This window comes from Nansenia antarctica (assembly GCF_963989245.1).
Source record: "Nansenia antarctica genome assembly, chromosome: 2".
Taxonomy (NCBI): Eukaryota; Metazoa; Chordata; class Actinopteri; order Argentiniformes; family Microstomatidae; genus Nansenia; species Nansenia antarctica.
The window spans coordinates 38,008,213-38,029,610 of NC_137675.1; the positions used below are offsets into that span (position 1 = coordinate 38,008,213).

The 21,398-nt window shown below is 38.6% G+C and overlaps 1 protein-coding gene across 1 annotated transcript in view; it reads right to left on the reverse strand.

The window, feature by feature from the left end:
* The window catches only part of LOC308150157 (sodium- and chloride-dependent GABA transporter 2-like), a gene marked incomplete at both ends in the record, with an annotated part of 43,763 nt that extends 27,372 nt beyond the window's left edge, over positions 1-16,391 (reverse strand). The window contains 5 exons of the mRNA XM_080523018.1: positions 4,296-4,428; positions 9,169-9,256; positions 13,145-13,285; positions 15,285-15,419; positions 16,196-16,391. Coding sequence (XP_080379144.1) covers positions 4,296-4,428; positions 9,169-9,256; positions 13,145-13,285; positions 15,285-15,419; positions 16,196-16,391 — 693 coding nt within the window. The remainder of the gene's footprint in view (positions 1-4,295; positions 4,429-9,168; positions 9,257-13,144; positions 13,286-15,284; positions 15,420-16,195) is intronic.
* Positions 16,392-21,398: the final 5,007 nt, after the last annotated feature.

Below are 21,398 nucleotides of genomic sequence, written 5' to 3' on the forward strand. Positions count from 1 at the left end.
CAGGAGGAGGATACAGCAGTGTTTGTATGCTGGTGCGCTCCTCCAAAATAGGCAATGATAAATAATGTGTAAAGATTACATTACATTCTTATATTTGTTCCATGATTTCATGAAAGTCAAGAGAAATGGACTGCGCCTTATTCCAAAGAGCTTTACAATGAATTTGAATTGAATTTGAACATGTATAGTGATATACTGTATGAATATGTATAGTGATATACTGTATGCATATGTATAGTGATATATGTATGAACATGTATAGTGATATATGTATGAACATGTATAGTGATATATGTATGAATATGTATAGTAATATACTGTATGAACATGTATAGTGATATATGTATGAATAGGTATAGTAATATACTGTATGAACATGTATAGTAATATATGTATGAATAGGTATAGTAATATACTGTATGAACATGTATAGTGATATATGTATGAACATGTATAGTGATATATGTATGAATATTTATAGTGATATATGAACATGTATAGTGATATATGTATGAACATGTATAGTGATATATGTATGAACATGTATAGTTATATATGTATGAACATGTATAGTGATATATGTATGAACATGTATAGTGATATATGTATGAATATGTATAATGATATATGTATGAACATGTATAGTGATATATGTATGAACATGTATAGTGATATATGTATGAACATGTATAGTGATATATGTATGAACATGTATAGTGATATATGTAAGAACATGTATAGTGATATATGTATGAACATGTATAGTGATATATGTATGAACATATATAGTGATATATGTATGAACATGTATAGTGATATATGTATGAACATGTATAGTGATATATGTATGAACATGTATAGTGATATATGTATGAACATGTATAGTGGTATGAACATGTAAAGTGATATATGTATGAACATGTATAGTGATAAATGTATGAACATGTATAATGATATATGTATGAACATGTATAGTGATATATGTATGAACATGTATAGTGATATATGAACATGTATAGTGATATATGTATGAACATGTATAGTGATATATGTATGAACATGTATAGTGATATATGTATGAACATGTATAGTGATATATGTATGAACATGTATAGTGATATATGTATGAACATGTATAGTGATATATGTAAGAACATGTATAGTGATATATGTATGAATATGTATAGTAATATACTGTATGAACATGTAAAGTGATATATGTATGAACATCTATAGTGATATATGTATGAACATGTATAGTGATATATGTATGAACATGTATAGTGATAAATGTATGAACATGTATAGTGATAAATGTATGAACATGTATAGTGATATATGTATGAACATGTATAGTGATATACTGTATGTATGAACATGTAAAGTGATATATGTATGAACATGTAAAGTGATATATGAATATGTATAGTGATATATGTATGAACATGTATAGTGATATATGTATGAACATGTATAGTGATATACTGTATGTATGAACATGTAAAGTGATATATGTATGAACATGTATAGTGATATACTGTATGAACATGTATAGTGATATACTGTATGGTTGATAGTAATATACTGTATCAACATGTATAGGGTTAGGGTTAGGATTACAACTAACACATACTGCATGAGTCGCTGTATTATTCTGTTTGGTGAAATAGACTTCCCATGGTCCGTCCCTTCCCCCAAACATTTGAGCAGAGTTGCAGTAAGTATGTGTTGATGTGTTAAAGCTCTTTGCATTGTGACATCATTGTGAGAGCTCTGTGGGGCTGTTGGGACAAATAGCCACCATGCGAGGTGATAAGCTGTGACATACAGTAGGCACCTGCTACAATAGATTGCAGCGCATGACAAATCCATGCAACACTTGTCAGAGCTGTTTATAGGCCTTGTGTCATAAACCTGAGATCCAATCATTTCATGCTATGTTATTCTCCTATTAAAAGTAACCAGATTTGATACTGTATTAGCTTCAAAACATGATGTTACAGTAAAACTGCCCTGTCTGGCTTAGACAAAGTCAAATTAATTAATTTGGTAATTGTTTGGTAATTGTTCGATTTGAAATCCAAACCTTTGGAGTTTGAGACAAAATAAACTGTCCCATTACATACTTACGTGTATATTTGTCTTTCTTTTCTTTTGTTTAACAATATTTCAAATGTATATTTTATTGTATGTACTTTGAGATTATTCTTATATAATGAAAAGCACTTTATACATGTAATACATTATGATTATGATGATTATGATGATTATTATGACTATTATGATTATTATGATTATTCCGACTATTCTTTTTATTATCATCATTAATATTATGATGATGATGATGATTATTATTATTACCATTATTATGATTATTAATAATAATCATAATAATAATATGATGGTGATTATTATTATTATTAGTAGTAGTATTGTGATTATTATAGTTGTTATTGTTATTATTTGTATCACCATTTATATTATTATTATTATTATTGTTATTATTATTGTGATTATTATAGTTGTTATTGTTATTATTATTATCACCATTCATATTGTTATTATTATTATTATTATTATTATTATTGTTATTGTTATTGTTATTATCATTATTATTGTTGTAGTAGTAAACGAGCCAATAACCCTGCATGTGTCTAACTCTTTCAAATGTGTTACAAAAGTACCCCTTGCAGTAGTTGAGGCCATTTTCACTTATTTGCTGAATTTCTAGCTTCCAGATTCCACGAAGCTCGATAAAGTTCTAAGCCTCGATTAAGTTCTAAGCCTCGAAAATGTTAGCTTGCGTTCGGTGCCATCAATGTGGCTCAAATAATTCGCTGCTTGGTTGAGCTCCTTCTGAGTCAGATATAATTAGCCTGCTCGCGCCCAGGCTAAAACACAGGCTATAGTCATCCGTGCGTCAAAAAAGGCTCACAGGCGGAAACTAAACCCCGAACGACAGTTCCTCATGTCATGTGTCTTTTAGGAAATATTAGTTACCACTTCACACGAGATAGATAGATTAGATAGTTTGACTGTGTGATAGATAGATAATTTGATATTTTGAAAGTGTGATCAATCGATAGATAGTTTGATTGTGTGATAGATAACTTGATATTTTGAAAGTGTGATAGATAGATCGATAGATCAATAAATAAAAGAGTGTAAAAAAAAAAGAGGTAATTATGTCAACTTGCATTGCTGTCATCACAGCGGTCTGGCTGGCGTAGTTGTTAAGGCAGCCAGCGTCGGTTCCAAAGGTTGCGTGTTAGAGACTTGACTAAGTCATTCATTTATTTAATTTTTTTACATTTAACCGAAGCCTTCATGCAAATCGATTTACAACATATATATATATATATATATATATATATATATATATATATATCTGTCTAAGTGAATCATCTATCCATCAGTAATCGTAAGAAAAAATTATCTATGCCAAATCCAGGGTCTAGTTTAAGAACATAATTTACGCAGAAAGGCTTTAAACACCATTGTAATCGTGTCAGTTCTTGTAAATTAGCCTGCACCATCATTTTATAGCCTATATACTTACTATTACTATATTTTAGATGAGATTTTAGATTAGATTCAGACAACGAAATGCAGTAAAAAGTGTGTCTGAAGAGGGATTCGAACCACGTCTAAAAATGATGATTAAATCCTGTGGCAGCGGTCGATACCACTAGGCCATTGTGGCGATATGACGGTTTGTAGCCTGCTGCTGATATCACCACAGTAGTAATATTCATTTATTAAAATATGAACATATAACAATAACTGGGGCTAGTATGACCTACGCATTTAATCGGTCAGCAATTTCTTGCCAAACCATTTCCCTCGCCTTGTTAATTGCGGCAGTATTGCACTATTTTACATCTTATTTTTCCGTCTTCATAAAAATCAATAATTCGGAATGCTGCGCAAATGTAGTACCCCTGCAGAGTGGAGTATCTTCATTTCGACAGATCGACTCTTCGGGGCTGCGTATGTCTGCGTGCACGCGCCCATATCGAAGATTTGTAAGCCTGTCTTCTGTGAACACTGATGACACAAGGCTGATCCTCGTTCGAGGAATCACCTGAGGCTTGAATTCCAATCTCGAGTTGCCTGAGCGCCGCATTTATTTATATCGCGGCTATACTGATCCACCTTTAGTGGAATGGCCCCCAGGCAAAACACAATCGAAGCCTTGTTTGTTTTGTTTTTTGTACAGATAACTAGAACATCAATATTATTCATATAGAACGACTTGTTCCTCCTATCTCCTCATCCTCAGGTACGCTGCATACCTTCCCAGTAGACTTCACACCCTTCCAGACGCAGAAGTAGCACAGTACCCAGGCCAGCAGGAGGCACAGAGCCAGCTCCCAGCGCAGGCCTCCAACCTCGTCTATCCCTCCGGAGATGTTCAACACCCTCCTCCTGGAGAGACAGCAAACAGCATCTATCACATCTGAACACCACTAGAACAGCCGTGCCCTTTTACCTACTAAAAGAGAGGCCTCTTTAGAATGTACATATGCTATTTACACACAACCACCACTAGTTGGACGCTTGTAAATTAGCCTGCTTCCTACACAGATAAACTGCAAAATAGCTTTATACTAGCTTATCCTGATAAGATAAGTGATTTTGAAAATGTAAGGATAATGGGTGGTAGAATGCACATATCTAGGACAAGTCAGCCTGGTCAGCTCTGGTCAGCCCATCGCAGCAGCTTATGAAAGTGTTTAAGCCTTTCTGAGAGAATGTCCTCCATCCTTCCAGAGCTGTCCAAAGTGTTCAGTCGTGTAATGTGCCTTTCTAGAAGCACATATCTGCGTGAGAAACTTGTCTCGACTATGAACTTTAATAAATGCAAAAAAGTACAGGTATAGTGATGCCCATCTTGACTCTATACTCAGGGTTTCAACTATGACCTCCATCAGGTCAGTGTGGTTCCTCAGAATGCAGAATGTTACATAGAAACCGCTGTTCTTTGATGAAATATGACGAAAATATGTTAGTAAGCCTAATGGACATTTTCTGAAATATTGTGGTACTTAAACATTGAAGTGGCCCTCCTATGAGATGACAATACCAACTGGCCGCAAGCCAATTTGACCCCTGGTTTATACTCATTAACACTCATACAATGTTGGATCACTTTACTTGATGTCCCCCATAAGACATGCATTACTGTTCATAAGACATGCATTACTGTTCATAAGACATGCATTACTGTTCATAAGACATGCATTACTGTTCATAATAAGACATGCATTACTGTTCATAAGACATGCATTACTGTTCATAAGACATGCATTACTGTTCATAATAAGACATGTATTACTGTTCATAAGACATGCATTACTGTTCATAAGACATGCATTACTGTTCATAATAAGACATGCATTACTGTTCATAAGACATGCATTACTGTTCATAATAAGACATGCATTACTGTTCATAAGACATGCATTACTGTTCATAATAAGACATGTATTACTGTTCATAAGACATGCATTACTGTTCATAATAAGACATGCATTACTGTTCATAACTGCTGATGAAAGGTAAGGCTACTTCAAATTGCAGTGCCTTATTGTAGATGTTTTACTGTAGGTGCACATTCACTACGCTTCGTTACAAATGGAACTCATTACTAAATGGTGGTAAGTCATTCATAAATGAACCACAGTGTTACACTTTACATTAAGGTCACATTTTATCAGTTGCAAATCTTGAGAACTCATTCATGTGGTTAATGGTGTGACATTTAATCAGTTATACATTTTTGGTACCTCTTATATGGTCAGAGGTTCTCTCCATATGTACACAGGACAGAAGAGGAGTCACATGACTTCATTATCAACGCGGCCTACTCGTTGACATACCCAAACCACCTCAGCGCTAACCACACATTGGTGAACACAGGGAATGGGTAAGTGGTGGATAGATACAATGGATATCAACACATACAATGTGTAGATCTGGCTAGTGGACATGTTTAAATGAGGAACGTGTTGACAGGACATAACATTCCAATGGCCGCGGTTAAAAAAACAAGGCGACAGCTGTCCTTTGGTGCGGCTGTCGTCATGGTGATCTACTGTATGTTGTAGTGTGTTTGGTGTGACTGTCGTCATGGTGATCTACTGTATGTTGTAGTGTGTTTGGTGTGGCTGTCGTCATGGTGATCTACTGTATGTTGTAGTGTGTTTGGTGTGGCTGTCATCATGGTGATCTACTGTATGTTGTAGTGTGTTTGGTGTGGCTGTCGTCATGGTGATCTACTGTATGTTGTAGTGTGTTTGGTGGGGCTGTCGTCATGGTGATCTACTGTATGTTGTAGTGTGTTTGGTGCGGCTGTCGTCATGGTGATCTACTGTCTGTTGTAGTGTGTTTGGTGTGGCTGTCGTCATCGTGATCTACTGTATGTTGTAGTGTGTTTGGTGTGGCTGTCGTCATGGTGATCTACTGTATGTTGTAGTGTGTTTGGTGTGGCTGTCGTCATGGTGATCTACTGTATGTTGTAGTGTGTTTGGTGCTGCTGTCGTCATGGTGATCTACTGTATGTTGTAGAGTGTTTGGTGTGGCTGTCGTCATGGTGATCTACTGTATGTTGTAGTGTGTTTGGTGTGGCTGTCGTCATGGTGATCTACTGTATGTTGTAGTGTGTTTGGTGCTGCTGTCGTCATGGTGATCTACTGTATGTTGTAGTGTGTTTGGTGCCAGCCAAATCATCCCCACAATTCAGAAAACAACTTCACCAAGTGTGCAACCTCTATGCAACCTCTATGCAACCGTTGATGATTTTGACATCAGGGTTAGTTTAAAGCATGGAAGTGCATTTATAGTCTAGCAGCAAGTCCTCAAAAAAGGTTTTAGTTTTCGAGATACCCCTACCCGAGGTAGAACAAATGACAACAATGATTTTTCTTATCGTTAGGGTCTCCCATTAATGAAATTGATTGTTGTCGAATCTTATTTTGGGGGAAAATATGTTTTTTTGGTTGTTCTTTAGAACTACCCCAATCCCTGAAAAAGAGCCAAATTAGACCAGGCCGAATATGGGGAAGGTGACAAAAAAGCCCATAACTTGAGAAGGATCACTCTTTTCCTCTTCAGATTTGCTGAGGTATGAACCCAGGTGGCTGTCCTACATCACCAAATAGTCAGACAACTATTTACCTAAATAAATACTCAATTATAGTCTTGTAAACTTAGCTTAAGTTTAGACGGAAATTGCACTTTTTGGTGATAGGAACATAGGACTCCATTCTCTCATTTATCAGAAAAACTGAAATCCCAAAAAAATATAGGTTACCATTACTGAATTGTCTAGGGTGCTATTGAACACTAACCAGTAGTTGAATGGACGCCTAACCCCCCCACCCTACCAGTCACACCAAACCTGCTCAAAGAGGATGGCTGCAAAACAACCATTCAGAGGAATCTGTGACATTTAAAATAACAGAAATCAGTTATTCTGAAGGTAGTCTAAACCATTTACAGCATAAGGTGTCATCTTGCTGCCCTATGCTGTTTAAATGGTTTATTCAGAAGTGGCCAACCTTTGGCCCCTCGCTGTATCTCAGGTTGTTTCTGCTATCTCTGTATGGAATTATCTACTTGGTCCTCTTTGTGACCTCTTTGTGGTAGTAAAAGGTTGCGCCTGATTGTCACCTGTAGTCCCTCTATCCTCTCTATCCTTGGACTGGTTGCCTTGTCTTCTAGTTTGAGCTTCCCCTCTTCACTTCAGTCCCTAGTCCGAAAAATCATTGTTGTCATTTGTTCTACCTCGGGTAGGGGTATCTCAAAATCTGAGGGCCCTTCCTGCTAGACTATTATAAACTATTACTAACTGGGTCCTGATTGCAAGTTCCCTATTTGGCAAGCACCAAGTGAATATCGAACAATCTAAACGAATGAGTTATAACTGTTTGTAGATGATTTCTAATTGAATAATAAACATGATTTATTAAGTAATTATAAACCATTTATAAACCTGTTACAAATGTGGCCTTAATGTAAAGTGTCCACAACTTGTATATGCTCAATGCAAAACAAATCAACTGATTGCAGCCTTGTCAAAACAAATCAACTGATTGCAGCCTTGTCAAAACAAATCAACTGATTGCAGCCTTGTCAAAAGAACATTGGAAGGGGAAAAAAGGAGGGTAAGGATTCTTCAGTTACTGCCTCATATTAAAAATCACAAAAGGCTGACTATAAATAGATCAATATATCAGTTTCATTTAAGATGAAAAACACTGACCACTGCGCCATACAAGATACAATATTCCTGGGAACAGATATTTGATATTCCTATCTTATGGCATCAGGTTTATGAATCAATATAGAAAACAACAATAGACTCATAATTTTACTTTCAATTGAAATTGCTGTATAACATGATTGGAACCAAGATAATTGTTCAATTAAAATAAAGATGCTCACCATATAGGGCATTGAACAATCCCAACTATGCATATTATTTGTAGTGAGGAAACCGAAGCAATAGATAATCTGTTTGTATTTGGCGACTGACTTTTGGTCTAAGGTTCAGGAATGGCTGGAAAAAATGTAGATTAATTTTAAAATAACCTTATAAAACCACTATTGGATGACTTGGTATCTGATAGACAATCAATAATCAATATAATTCTACTCTTAGCAAAAATATTTGTTATCATAAAATCTGTGCAAGCTCTACAAATTGTATGTGAGACATTATAGCACAATATCTTAGCATATACACCAGAAATATTACCAGATATACCATAAGGGACTGAAATTATCATGTGAAAAAGTGTTAATTTTGTCTTTTTTAAAATTAAATACTTTTAGATAAAAATGTATGTGACACAGTCTGATCATTTGGTCCGCATGTCGGCATCCGATGTAATGTTCAGACTTTTCTTTTGAAAAATGTGAATACATTTCTGTGGTGTTGAAAATCAATAACACATCACTAGTCACCTAACACAGCTTGTTTTGTGAGCCTGCTGACAATGTAAAGTAGTATTATAGTTAACTAGGTAGCAGTCGGAATTACTCATGTATAGTTCACAGGAACACCACACAAACTGAGAGATGAGTGGATGTATGAAAAATTATCTTAAACAATCTTTAAACAATGTGCAAGAGATGTTCATAATGTAAGAAGATGACACTTACTCCCAGAATTCCGTCGCAGGTGCTGAGGCATTTACAGGCACTGTCCAATTGGATGACATATTCCTCTTGCTAAATTCAACACATGCACCTGTGGGAGAAAATGTAGAGCATTTTGATTACAAGGATAATATTTGGACTTTTTTCTGGGAAGGTGTGGAGACATAGTTTTGCACCCCAGGGTTTTACTGGATAAAGATATAGATGATCTGCTGCTCAACGTTCTCAAAGTGTGTGAGTGTTTTAACCTATCAAAGAACTTCCATAACCTACAGTCAGAATCCATCAGGTTACCATTGGTAACTAGTGAATGAAAGCACCCTGACATCACAGGGCTCCATATAGCAGGGGTCACCCTGCTCACCCAGTTACCAATGATGCCTGCCAGGGAAGCATAACTGGAGATCCGGATATCCAGTTATGCTACCCAGGCAGTTAGTGTCATTGGTGACTGGGTGACCCCTATACTACACATAGGACAGCATAGCGTTAGCTCTGGCAGGTTACTCTGAGCGACAGTGCAGCTGTCTGTGACAGGACAGCTGGTTCACACGTATGCAGTACAGTCACATGTTCACGAGACAGGGGCTTGTATAAGTGACTTGTACTATGGTCACATTTGAAGAAATAAGAGCAAACTATCTAACCATTAACCATTTGGCTACACCTGGGCTCCTCCTCAGACTTCTCCACACCCTACATAACATTACCTTAAGTAAAAACACACTTGAACACTTTGACTGCCATTACATTTACATTTTTGCCATTTAGCAGACACCTTTATCTAAAGCGACTTACTTTTGTTTAAGTAAGTTAATCATCTATCCATCAGTCATAGCAAGGAAAATTAATCTATGCAAGGGCCAGGGGCGATTGGGAGTCATAATGCTAGACTACACTTTGTATTAAATTATTTACAGTAGAAAAACTATACAGGGGGGTTGAGGGGATGATGAGGGCTTAGGAGGGACAGTTAAGGTGTAGCCTGAAGAGATTGAGGTCTTCAGTCTACAGTGGAAGATAGGTAGTGATGGAAGCTTGTTCCACCAGCAGGGCACCAGGACAGTGAAAAGCCACGCCCGAGTAGAGTGACTACAGAGTTCTATGTAGAGGCGGCGGTGCCAGTCAGCCAGCAGAGGTGGAAGAGCGGAGTGAACGGGCAGGTGTTTGGGGGCTGACCATTGCTTGCAGGTAGGGAGGTGTTGTTCCCTTTGCTGCCCGGTAGGTGAGCATGAGGGCCTTGAATCTGATGCGAGCTGCTACCAGGAGCCAATGAAGGGTGCGAAGGAGAGGGGCGACATGGGAGAATTTCGGAAAATTGAACACCAGACAGGCGACAGCATTGCCTGCATTGCCAGCATTGGCCAGGAGTACGTTGCAGTAGTCAAGGTGGGAAATTACAAGTGTCTGGAGCAAGAGTGTGCTGTCGTTGTGATGTTCGCCGCACAGGATAAGTGGTTTTCAAGGATCACCCCAAGGTTCTTGGCTGTCTGGGAGGAGGTCACCATAGAGGTCTCTACTGTGATGGAGAAGTCTTGGAGAGGGGAGGCTTTCCCAGGGAGGAGCTCAGTCTTGTTACAGTATAGCTTGAGGTGGTGGACTGACATCTAAGTAGAAATGTCTGCAAGACACACAGAGACACATGTTGCCACCTGTTAGTCAGGGTGGGGGTCGGGAGAGGAAGAGTTGAGTGTCGTATGCGTAGCAGTGGTACGGAGGATCCCAGTGGTGAAGGCTTGTGGAGAGGACAGCTGGTTTACTGTGTCGAATGCAGCAGACAGGTCCAAGAGAATGAGAACAGAGGAGATGGAGGAAGTTCGAGCAGAGTGGAGGGCCTCCGTGACAGCAAGAAGAGCAGTCTCAGTAGACTTAAAGCTGGATTGTTGAGGGTCAAGGAGGTTGTTCTGAAGGAGATAATGAGACAGTTAGATACAGCCCGTTCAAGGGTTTTATATAAGGAGAGACGGGACAGTAGACAGGTCAAGAGTTGGTTTCTTGAGAAGGGGCTTGACTCTGGTTGTCTTAAGCAGAGGAATTGCTTTACGGGTGTAAGGAAAGGAAGGAGGTCTTTTGAAATGGATTGGAGAAGGGGGGAGGGGATAGGATCGAGAGGGCAGGTGGTTATCCTCTTAGATGTGACCCGTTTTAGAATATCAATCAGGGGAGAGGGGGTAATGAGCTGACAACCCAACCCAGAGGGTTTGGCAGGGGTGGTGGCAATGTTGGCGAGAGGTGGAGAGAAGGAGCTGCTATTGTCATCATGCTTCTTTTCAACTTAGGTGTCAACTCAAAGTCATCCGCAGGCAGGAAGGAGGGAGGAGGGGGAGGAGGTGGATTAAAGAGTGTGGAGAACATGGAGGACAATTTCCATGGGTTAGAGGCTTGGATTTTGGAATGGTAGTAGGAAGTTTAAGCAGCAGCTGATGCAGAGGAGGTGTAGTTGAGGAGGAGAGAGAGAGATAAGGGTTTAGGTTTCAGAGAGCCAAGGAGTGCATAGAGAGGATCCTGCTGGCCGCAAGGATAATGGACAGAGTCGAAGGATGAGGAGAGAGTGGACAGGAGGGTGGAGGAGGCTGCATCAGTAGATAGAAGGGAGAAGGGTTCAACAAAGGGTAGGGAGGATAAGACAGAGGAAGAGAGATCGCTGAGGGAGAAGGTGCATACAAGGTTGCAACAAGGAGATACAGTGTGGGTAGAGTATGAGTGGGAGGGCGTGGATTTGAAGGGAAGGGAGAAGGAAACAAAATGATGATCAGAAACTGGAAGAGGGGGAAGGGTAAGGTTAGAGGTATGGGAGGATCTAGACAAGATCAAGACCAGGTCTAGCTGATTGCCCACCTTATGTGTCAGGGGAGAGTGGGACAAGGTAAGATAGAAGGATAGGAGAAGGTCAAGTACTCCAGATGAAAGAAGCTTTGGATGTTGACCCAGTAGTGCGAGCGGAGGGCCATCGTCAGGGGAGGAGCTGAGAAGGACATCCATCTCTTCTAGGAAGAGGCCCCACACTGATCTGGGGGATGATAGATAACAACAAAGTGACAGGGGAGGTGACAGAAACAGCATGGAATTCCAAGGAGGATATGGACAGGTGTGACAGGGGAAGGACATTATGTGACCACTTAGGTTTGATGAGGAGTCCTGTGCCTCCTCCTCAATCTGAGAGTCTAGGGGAATGAGAAAGTAAGTAGGCATCAGAGAGGGCTGCCAGAGTTTTTTTCCGGTGTAATCCATGTCCCTGTCAGGGCAACAAATTGGAGGGATATGAAGCTGGCGTGTGTGTGTATATGAAGCTGGCGTAAGCTGAGATGGCAATTCTAAAGTCCTTCCGCGACAATGAGGTCGTGGTAAGTTGAAGATGGTGTAAAGATTAGATTGGAAGGGTTGCGAACTCGAGGGGGGGGGGGGGTGTGTGTACCGTCGGTGTGTCCTCTTGAGGGATGATATAACAGGAATTGGGAGAAAGCACATTGAGATATTATCTCAGTTCCTCTCTAAAATGGAAATAGGAAAGCATTACGATTTTATTTATAACATCAATCTATCAAGAACCATCCATCTATTTATAACACATTAACAACAACAAATATATAGTTTTGTTTAAAATATGGTTCACATTTAACCCTTCTGTCGTGTTCAGGTCAAATCTGACCGTAACCCTAGATTATGTTCATCCATCAGATGGAAAACATCCCCATACACACCCACACATCCACAACCAATACATGTTCAGTGTCTATTCTTTGTATATTCACTGCAGTTATTCATGTTAACCACTGGTCTGAGACATTGTTTACAGCTTAAAAGGGTGTTAAATAAAATGTGGTGATGATTAATGATTTTTGTAAGAGCAGTTAAAACAAACCGTTCAAATTTGACCAGGAACACCAAAGTAAGGGGGGAGAAACGAACACGACAGGAGGGTTAAATCATCAACATGATCCTAAACCATCCCACTCCTCCCTCACCATGGCAACGCTACCTGTGTTCCAGGTGTTTCTGCAGCTGGCCCATGGCAGCTCTGCACTGAAGGAGTAGAACAGGTAGAAGAAGGCCCAGGCCTGGATGATGATGTAGGACACGGCAGCGTAGGCTAGCACCACCTGGGTGGCGTACCCGATCCCTAGAACGGCAGACAGGGTCGTTGTTAATATGCTGTGGTTCATCCACTCAGACAGGGTCGTTGTTAACACGCTGTGGTTCATCCACTCAGACAGGGTCGTTGTTAACACGCTGTGGTTCATCCACTCAGACAGGGTCGTTGTTAACATGCTATGATTCATCCACTCAGACAGGGTCGTTGTTAACATGCTGTGGTTCATCCACTCAGACAGGGTCGTTGTTAACACGCTGTGGTTCATCCACTCAGACAGGGTCGTTGTTAACATGCTGTGATTCATCCACTCAGACAGGGTTGTTGTTAACATGCTGTGGTTCATCCACTCAGACAGGGTCGTTGTTAACACGCTGTGATTCATCCACTCAGACAGGGTTGTTGTTAACATGCTGTGATTCATCCACTCAGACAGGGTCGTTGTTAACATGCTGTGGTTCATCCACTCAGACAGGGTCGTTGTTAACATGCTGTGGTTCATCCACTCAGACAGGGTCGTTGTTAACATGCTGTGGTTCATCCACTCAGACAGGGTTGTTGTTAACATGCTGTGGTTCATCCACTCAGACAGGGTCGTTGTTAACATGCTGTGGTTCATCCACTCAGACAGGGTCGTTGTTAACATGCTGTGGTTCATCCACTCAGACAGGGTCGTTGTTAACATGCTGTGGTTCATCCACTCAGACAGGGTCGTTGTTAACATGCTGTGGTTCATCCACTCAGACAGGGTTGTTGTTAACATGCTGTGATTCATCCACTCAGACAGGGTCGTTGTTAACATGCTGTGGTTCATCCACTCAGACAGGGTCGTTGTTAACATGCTGTGGTTCATCCACTCAGACAGGGTCGTTGTTAACATGCTGTGGTTCATCCACTCAGACAGGGTCGTTGTTAACACGCTGTGATTCATCCACTCAGACAGGGTCGTTGTTAACATGCTGTGGTTCATCCACTCAGACAGGGTCGTTGTTAACATGCTGTGGTTCATCCACTCAGACAGGGTCGTTGTTAACATGCTGTGGTTCATCCACTCAGACAGGGTCGTTGTTAACATGCTGTGGTTCATCCACTCAGACAGGGTCGTTGTTAACATGCTGTGGTTCATCCACTCAGACAGGGTCGTTGTTAACATGCTGTGGTTCATCCACTCAGACAGGGTTGTTGTTAACATGCTGTGGTTCATCCACTCAGACAGGGTCGTTGTTAATATGCTGTGGTTCATCCACTCAGACAGGGTCGTTGTTAACATGCTGTGGTTCATCCACTCAGACAGGGTCGTTGTTAACATGCTGTGGTTCATCCACTCAGACAGGGTCGTTGTTAACATGCTGTGATTCATCCACTCAGACAGGGTCGTTGTTAACATGCTGTGGTTCATCCACTCAGTCAGGGTCGTTGTTAACATGCTGTGGTTCATCCACTCAGATCAGACAGGGTTGTTGTTAACATGCTGTGATTCATCCACTCAGACAGGGTTGTTGTTAACATGCTGGGATTCATCCACTCAGATCAGTTTCTTGCTTTTTGTTCAAATGACTTTGCTCAGTTGAATGGGTTTGAAAATAAACCACACGTTGAGGGTAAACATACAAATCTCATATGATTCTAGAGAATTCATCTGGAAATGGATTAATGAAAATGTATTTAAGTGCGCATGTCTTAACCCTGTCATTGTAGATTCCAATAACAAGAGGTTTTCTGTTGATTAAAGTGTATCAGTAATATTAGTATTAGGGTTAGGGTCACATCAGTAACCACATTAGAGTTCTTCAGTCACTATACATTCTCCTAAGATGGATATACCGCAGGAGTAGTTTACAGTATGTTCAAAACATGTAGTGTTCATGGTAAACATGACTTTGAAGTAGAATAGTTGAGAGACTTGAAAGCCTTGAAATGTCCTTCATATACAACAGCAAGCCAATAGTTGCCCATAGTTACAACCATATCAGCACAGACATGGTGATTGAAATATCCACTAAAAAGAAGTTCCCTGAAACCCAGCAACCTTCAAAGAGAGGACAAAAGTGCCTCCAGCAGGTGATGCAGCCCTGGGATGTGAACTGTCCCATGCTGGTCTCCAGGAGAAACATGGGAATCCCACAGGAGAACAGGAAAACCACGTATGGAACCAGGAATGCACCTGTGGGTTAAAGGCCATAGGTGACGCACATCGTGAGGTTAGAATTATAAGGTTCTATCTCCATTTTTGGTCAAAATTTAGTTTTTTACATAATCTGATCCATTAGGTGTTTATTAATGCCTGTGTGGTGTTATTTTTAAAATGTTGCATTTTTTTAGTTAGTAATTAATAAAATACAAAGGTTCCATCTCACAAAACATAATGGAATGTAAAAACTTTGACGCTCAATATCTCTGAACTACCCTAAACGGAGATAGAACCTTATCATTCTAAGATCACGACATGCTGAGATCAGATAATTTGGACATCAAAACAAATCATCACAGAGGCTATGTTTTAATAATGTCATATTATTTATTTGTTTCTGAGTAGGGCAATCCCACTGATAGAGAGAGTGAAGATAGACATGAAAGTAAGGAGAAGAGGGCATGTCAGCAGGGCATGGGCCAGATTCGAACCCATACCAACATGTGTGCACTGTAGACCGTGGTGGTAGACCAGGCCACACAACATCATTTTAATTTTGTTCATGAATTCATATCATGAATGTCCTCCCTCTATTCTAAAAAGGAACCAAGACTGTGTGTGGAGATGTGAGGAGAGTACAGTACTACCTTCACATAACATAGTATTCTAATGAGCTAAAAGCTAACAAGGTTGTCCTTTCCACAGTGTTGACGTTGCAGTCCAGTGGACCGCAGTACTGACCTTGTATGGGATAAGACCGAGCCAAAGGCTGTCATGAAGTCTGCTGGTCCCTGCTAAGGGGTCCTTACCTCCTCCATTTTTGTAACACAGGTAAGGGAACCTCCATAGGTTTCCCAGCCCCACCATAGACCCTGCTGCAGCCAGCAGGAACTCCAGCTTGCTGTCCCACTGGCCCCGGTCCAGAACCTGCTGGCCCTGTTTCACCAGTCTGTTGTCCAGCTCAGGAGCTTCATGACTGCTTTCTTCAGGGGAATTCCTGGGCATGGTCACGACCAACATATAATGTTCAGATTAGAAAAGGTATGAAAAAACGTGTTCAGGTGGTTGCTTGGAAGAGCACTAACATGGATTATCTGTATTGCTTTAATAGGACACTCCATCTGCATAGACAAGGTACAGTCTAAAAAATCACCCAAGAGCCCGTCTTTTAAGTTGACTAAATAGGTATGTCAGAGAGCAGAAACAGGCTTTTTCAAAACAGATAGAAGCCTTCCCCCGTAGAAGCAAAAAATTCCTAGCTGTGCCCTCGACCGTAACGCTGCTATGTGTTGGGGGGGGGGGGGGGTGTAACATCAGTAAGATGGACGCTAACAGGGTCAACTGGCTGGTGGAAAAAGCTGGCTCCTCCATTGGCTTAGTGCTCGATTCCCTCGAGGTCATAGTCGAGTGGAGGAGGGTGCTGACAATCTAGTCTATAATTAGTCAGGGAGCCGCCCCCTACATTGTATTATCCAGCAGCAGGACACATGTAGTGACATGTAGTGATGCCTCTTCTTATCGAGGTGTTTGAGGTGCTACAGAGAGATTCAGGAGATTTCTTTTTTTACCCCAGCTACAATATTTTAATGATCTACTGTAGTCTTTTTCCTAGAGGAATGTATCACACTTTTGTGCTCGGTTGATCCCTAGCTGTTGAATATTTGCATTTGAACTTATTTGTGGTTTTAGTGTTAGTTGGGTGTGTAATTGTCCTGTGTTAATTGTTGTCTGATGACAACAATGATTCATCAGTGACATGATGCGTTGGTATTAGAGCTGTTAGATCAGTTGTCCCAGAAGGCTGAAGCCAAGCTGCCGCTGCCATTCCCGTCCTCACCATGGTACAGCCCGAGGGGGGCAGGTTACTAGACGTGCTTGTCTCTGGTACTTTTCCACTGCTTGTAGTTAAGCTTCAAACTGAGGACCGGCCTCCTCAGAGATCCCTCCTACTCTGCTGTATCTCTCACTTGACTGCACAAGTGTATAAATGATTGAAAGACACCAGTGATCTCACCTCATGTCTTGACTCCGCACATCACACTTGAATCCAAGAATTCCTAACAGGTCCCGTGTACGCCTGGTGCTGAAATGTGAAATGTAATTTCCCCTTGGGGATTAATGAAGTAATACTCTACTCTACGCTACATTTTAGGAGCTAAGACTAATTCCCAGCTAGGAAGCTTGTGGTCTACCATTGGCACAGCTACACGGGTCCACCTTGAATGTAGCGACGGTCCATTTAGTGTTGGCTTGCTGGCAGTCGGTCTAACACTGGCCTGGCCTAACACTGGCCTGGTCTACCACTGGCATGGCGGCAGGCGTCTACTATTGGTGCCCTGAAGCATAACAATGGCATGATGAACCTGCTGGTCCCCCAATAGCTTCCCACTGTCGCTCTATCATTGGCATACCGACCTTCATGGTCTTATCTTCTGCATACCAACTGTCTGCCCTCCGTTGGCATGCCAACGTAGGTCAAATATATGGGTAACAATAACTGTGTGAATAAAAAGACACTGAATGGCTGAATATGATAAATACTTTGTCTGATCCTCTGTGAATGGATCATTTTTCAAATAGTGATTAATGTACATAGACTAGAGTAACAATAAGCACATACGCATTACAGTAGAGTAACATTAACATTAACATTACAGTAGAGTAACATTAACATTAACATTACAGTAGAGTAACATTAACATTACAATAGAGTAACATTAACATTAACATTACAATAGAGTAACATTAACATTAACATTACAATAGAGTAACATTAACATTACAATAGATTAACATTAACATTACAATAGAGTAACATTAACATTACAGTAGAGTAACATTAACATTACAATAGAGTAACATTAACATTAACATTACAATAGAGTAACATTAAGCACATACGCATTACAGTAGAGTAACATTAACATTACAATAGAGTAACATTAACATTACAATAGAGTAACATTAACATTACACTAGAGTAACATTAACATTAACATTACAATAGAGTAACATTAACATTAACATTACAGTAGAGTAACATTAACATTAACATTACAGTAGAGTAACATTAACATTAACATTAAAGTGGAGTAACATTAACATTAACATTACAGTAGAGTAACATTAACATTAACATTACAATAGAGTACCATTAACATTAACATTACAGTAGAGTAACATTAACATTAACATTACAATAGAGTACCATTAACATTAACATTACAGTAGAGTAACAATAAGCACATACACATTACAATAGAGTAACATTAACATTAACATTACAATAGAGTAACATTAACATTACAGTAGAGTAACATTAACATTACAGTAGAGTAACATTAACATTAACATTACAGTAGAGTAACATTAACATTAACATTACAGTAGAGTAACATTAACATTACAGTAGAGTAACATTAACATTAACATTACAGTAGAGTAACATTAACATTACAGTAGAGTAACATTAACATTAACATTACAGTAGAGTAACATTAACATTACAGTAGAGTAACATTAACATTAACATTACAGTAGAGTAACATTAACATTAACATTACAGTAGAGTAACATTAACATTAACATTACAGTAGAGTAACATTAACATTACAGTAGAGTAACATTAACATTAACATTACAGTAGAGTAACATTAACATTACAGTAGAGTAACATTAACATTACAGTAGAGTAACATTAACATTACAGTAGAGTAACATTAACATTAACATTACAGTAGAGTAACATTAACATTACAGTAGAGTAACATTAACATTAACATTACAGTAGAGTAACATTAACATTAACATTACAGTAGAGTAACATTAACATTAACATTACAGTAGAGTAACATTAACATAACATTAGAGTAACATTAACATTAACATTACAGTAGAGTAACATTAACATTACAGTAGAGTAACATTAACATTAACATTACAGTAGAGTAACATTAACATTAACATTACAGTAGAGTAACATTAACATTAACATTACAGTAGAGTAACATTAACATTACAGTAGAGTAACATTAACATTAACATTACAGTAGAGTAACATTAACATTACAGTAGAGTAACATTAACATTACAGTAGAGTAACATTAACATTACAGTAGAGTAACATTAACATTAACATTACAGTAGAGTAACATTAACATTACAGTAGAGTAACATTAACATTAACATTACAGTAGAGTAACATTAACATTAACATTACAGTAGAGTAACATTAACATTACAGTAGAGTAACATTAACATTAACATTACAGTAGAGTAACATTAACATTAACATTACATTAGAGTAACATTAACATTAACATTACAGTAGAGTAGCATTAACATTAACATTACAGTTGAGTAACATTAACATTACAGTAGAGTAACATTAACATTAACATTACAGTAGAGTAACATTAACATTAACATTACAGTAGAGTAACATTAACATAACATTAGAGTAACATTAACATTAACATTACAGTAGAGTAACATTAACATAACATTAGAGTAACATTAACATTAACATTACAGTAGAGTAACATTAACATTAACATTACAGTAGAGTAACATTAACATTACAGTAGAGTAACATTAACATTAACATTACAGTAGAGTAACATTAACATTAACATTACAGTAGAGTAACATTAACATTAACATTACAGTAGAGTAACATTAACATAACATTAGAGTAACATTACCATTAACATTACCGTAGAGTAACATTAACATTACAGTAGAGTAACATTAACATTAACATTACAGTAGAGTAACATTAACATTACAGTAGAGTAACATTAACATTAACATTACAGTAGAGTAACATTAACATTAACATTACAGTAGAGTAACATTAACATTAACATTACAGTAGAGTAACATTAACATTACAGTAGATAAGCATTAACATTAACATTACAGTAGAGTAACATTAACATTACAGTAGAGTAACATTAACATTACAGTAGAGTAACATTAACATTAACATTACAGTAGAGTAACATTAACATTACAGTAGAGTAACATTAACATTAACATTACAGAAGAGTAACATTAACATTACAGTAGAGTAACATTAACATTACAGTAGAGTAACATTAACATTAACATTACAGTAGAGTAGCATTAACATTAACATTACATTAGAGTAACATTAACATTAACATTACAGTAGAGTAGCATTAACATTACAGTGGAGTAACATTAACATTACAGTAGAGTAACATTAACATTACAGTAGAGTAACATTAACATTAACATTACAGTAGAGTAACAATAAGCACATACACATTACAATAGAGTAACATTAACATTACAATAGAGTAACATTAACATTAACATTACAGTAGAGTAACATTAACATTACAGTAGAGTAACATTAACATTACAGTAGAGTAACATTAACATTAACATTACAGTAGAGTAACATTAACATAACATTAGAGTAACATTAACATTAACATTACAGTAGAGTAGCATTAACATTAACATTACAGTAGAGTAACATTAACATTACAGTAGAGTAACATTAACATTAACATTACAGTAGAGTAACATTAACATTAACATTACAGTAGAGTAACATTAACATTAACATTACAATAGAGTAACATTAACATTAACATTACAGTAGAGTAACATTAACATTAACATTACAGAAGAGTAACATTAACATTACAGTAGAGTTAGATCTGTTATGTAGGACTAGATGTTGATATCCCTCGATACATACATACTAAAGGCACCGATGAGACTCTGTGGTGTTCAAATGAGCGATGGCATCCTTTGGGTTGTCAAGTGGGCGCCCTCCTTCATGAATGTTTCGCTGATAAGCCCACGACACCTCCAGAGGGTTCAGCAGTGAATCCCAGCGTCCCAGGTTCACTCCCTAGATGCGATCAGCTCATTTGAACGCCCGGGTCGAGTCCTTTCTCTTCATCCACAGCCACTGGCTCCCCTTTTCAGCAGCCCTGGAGAGGTCCTTGATTGCCTGCCGGTGGGTCTTCCCTC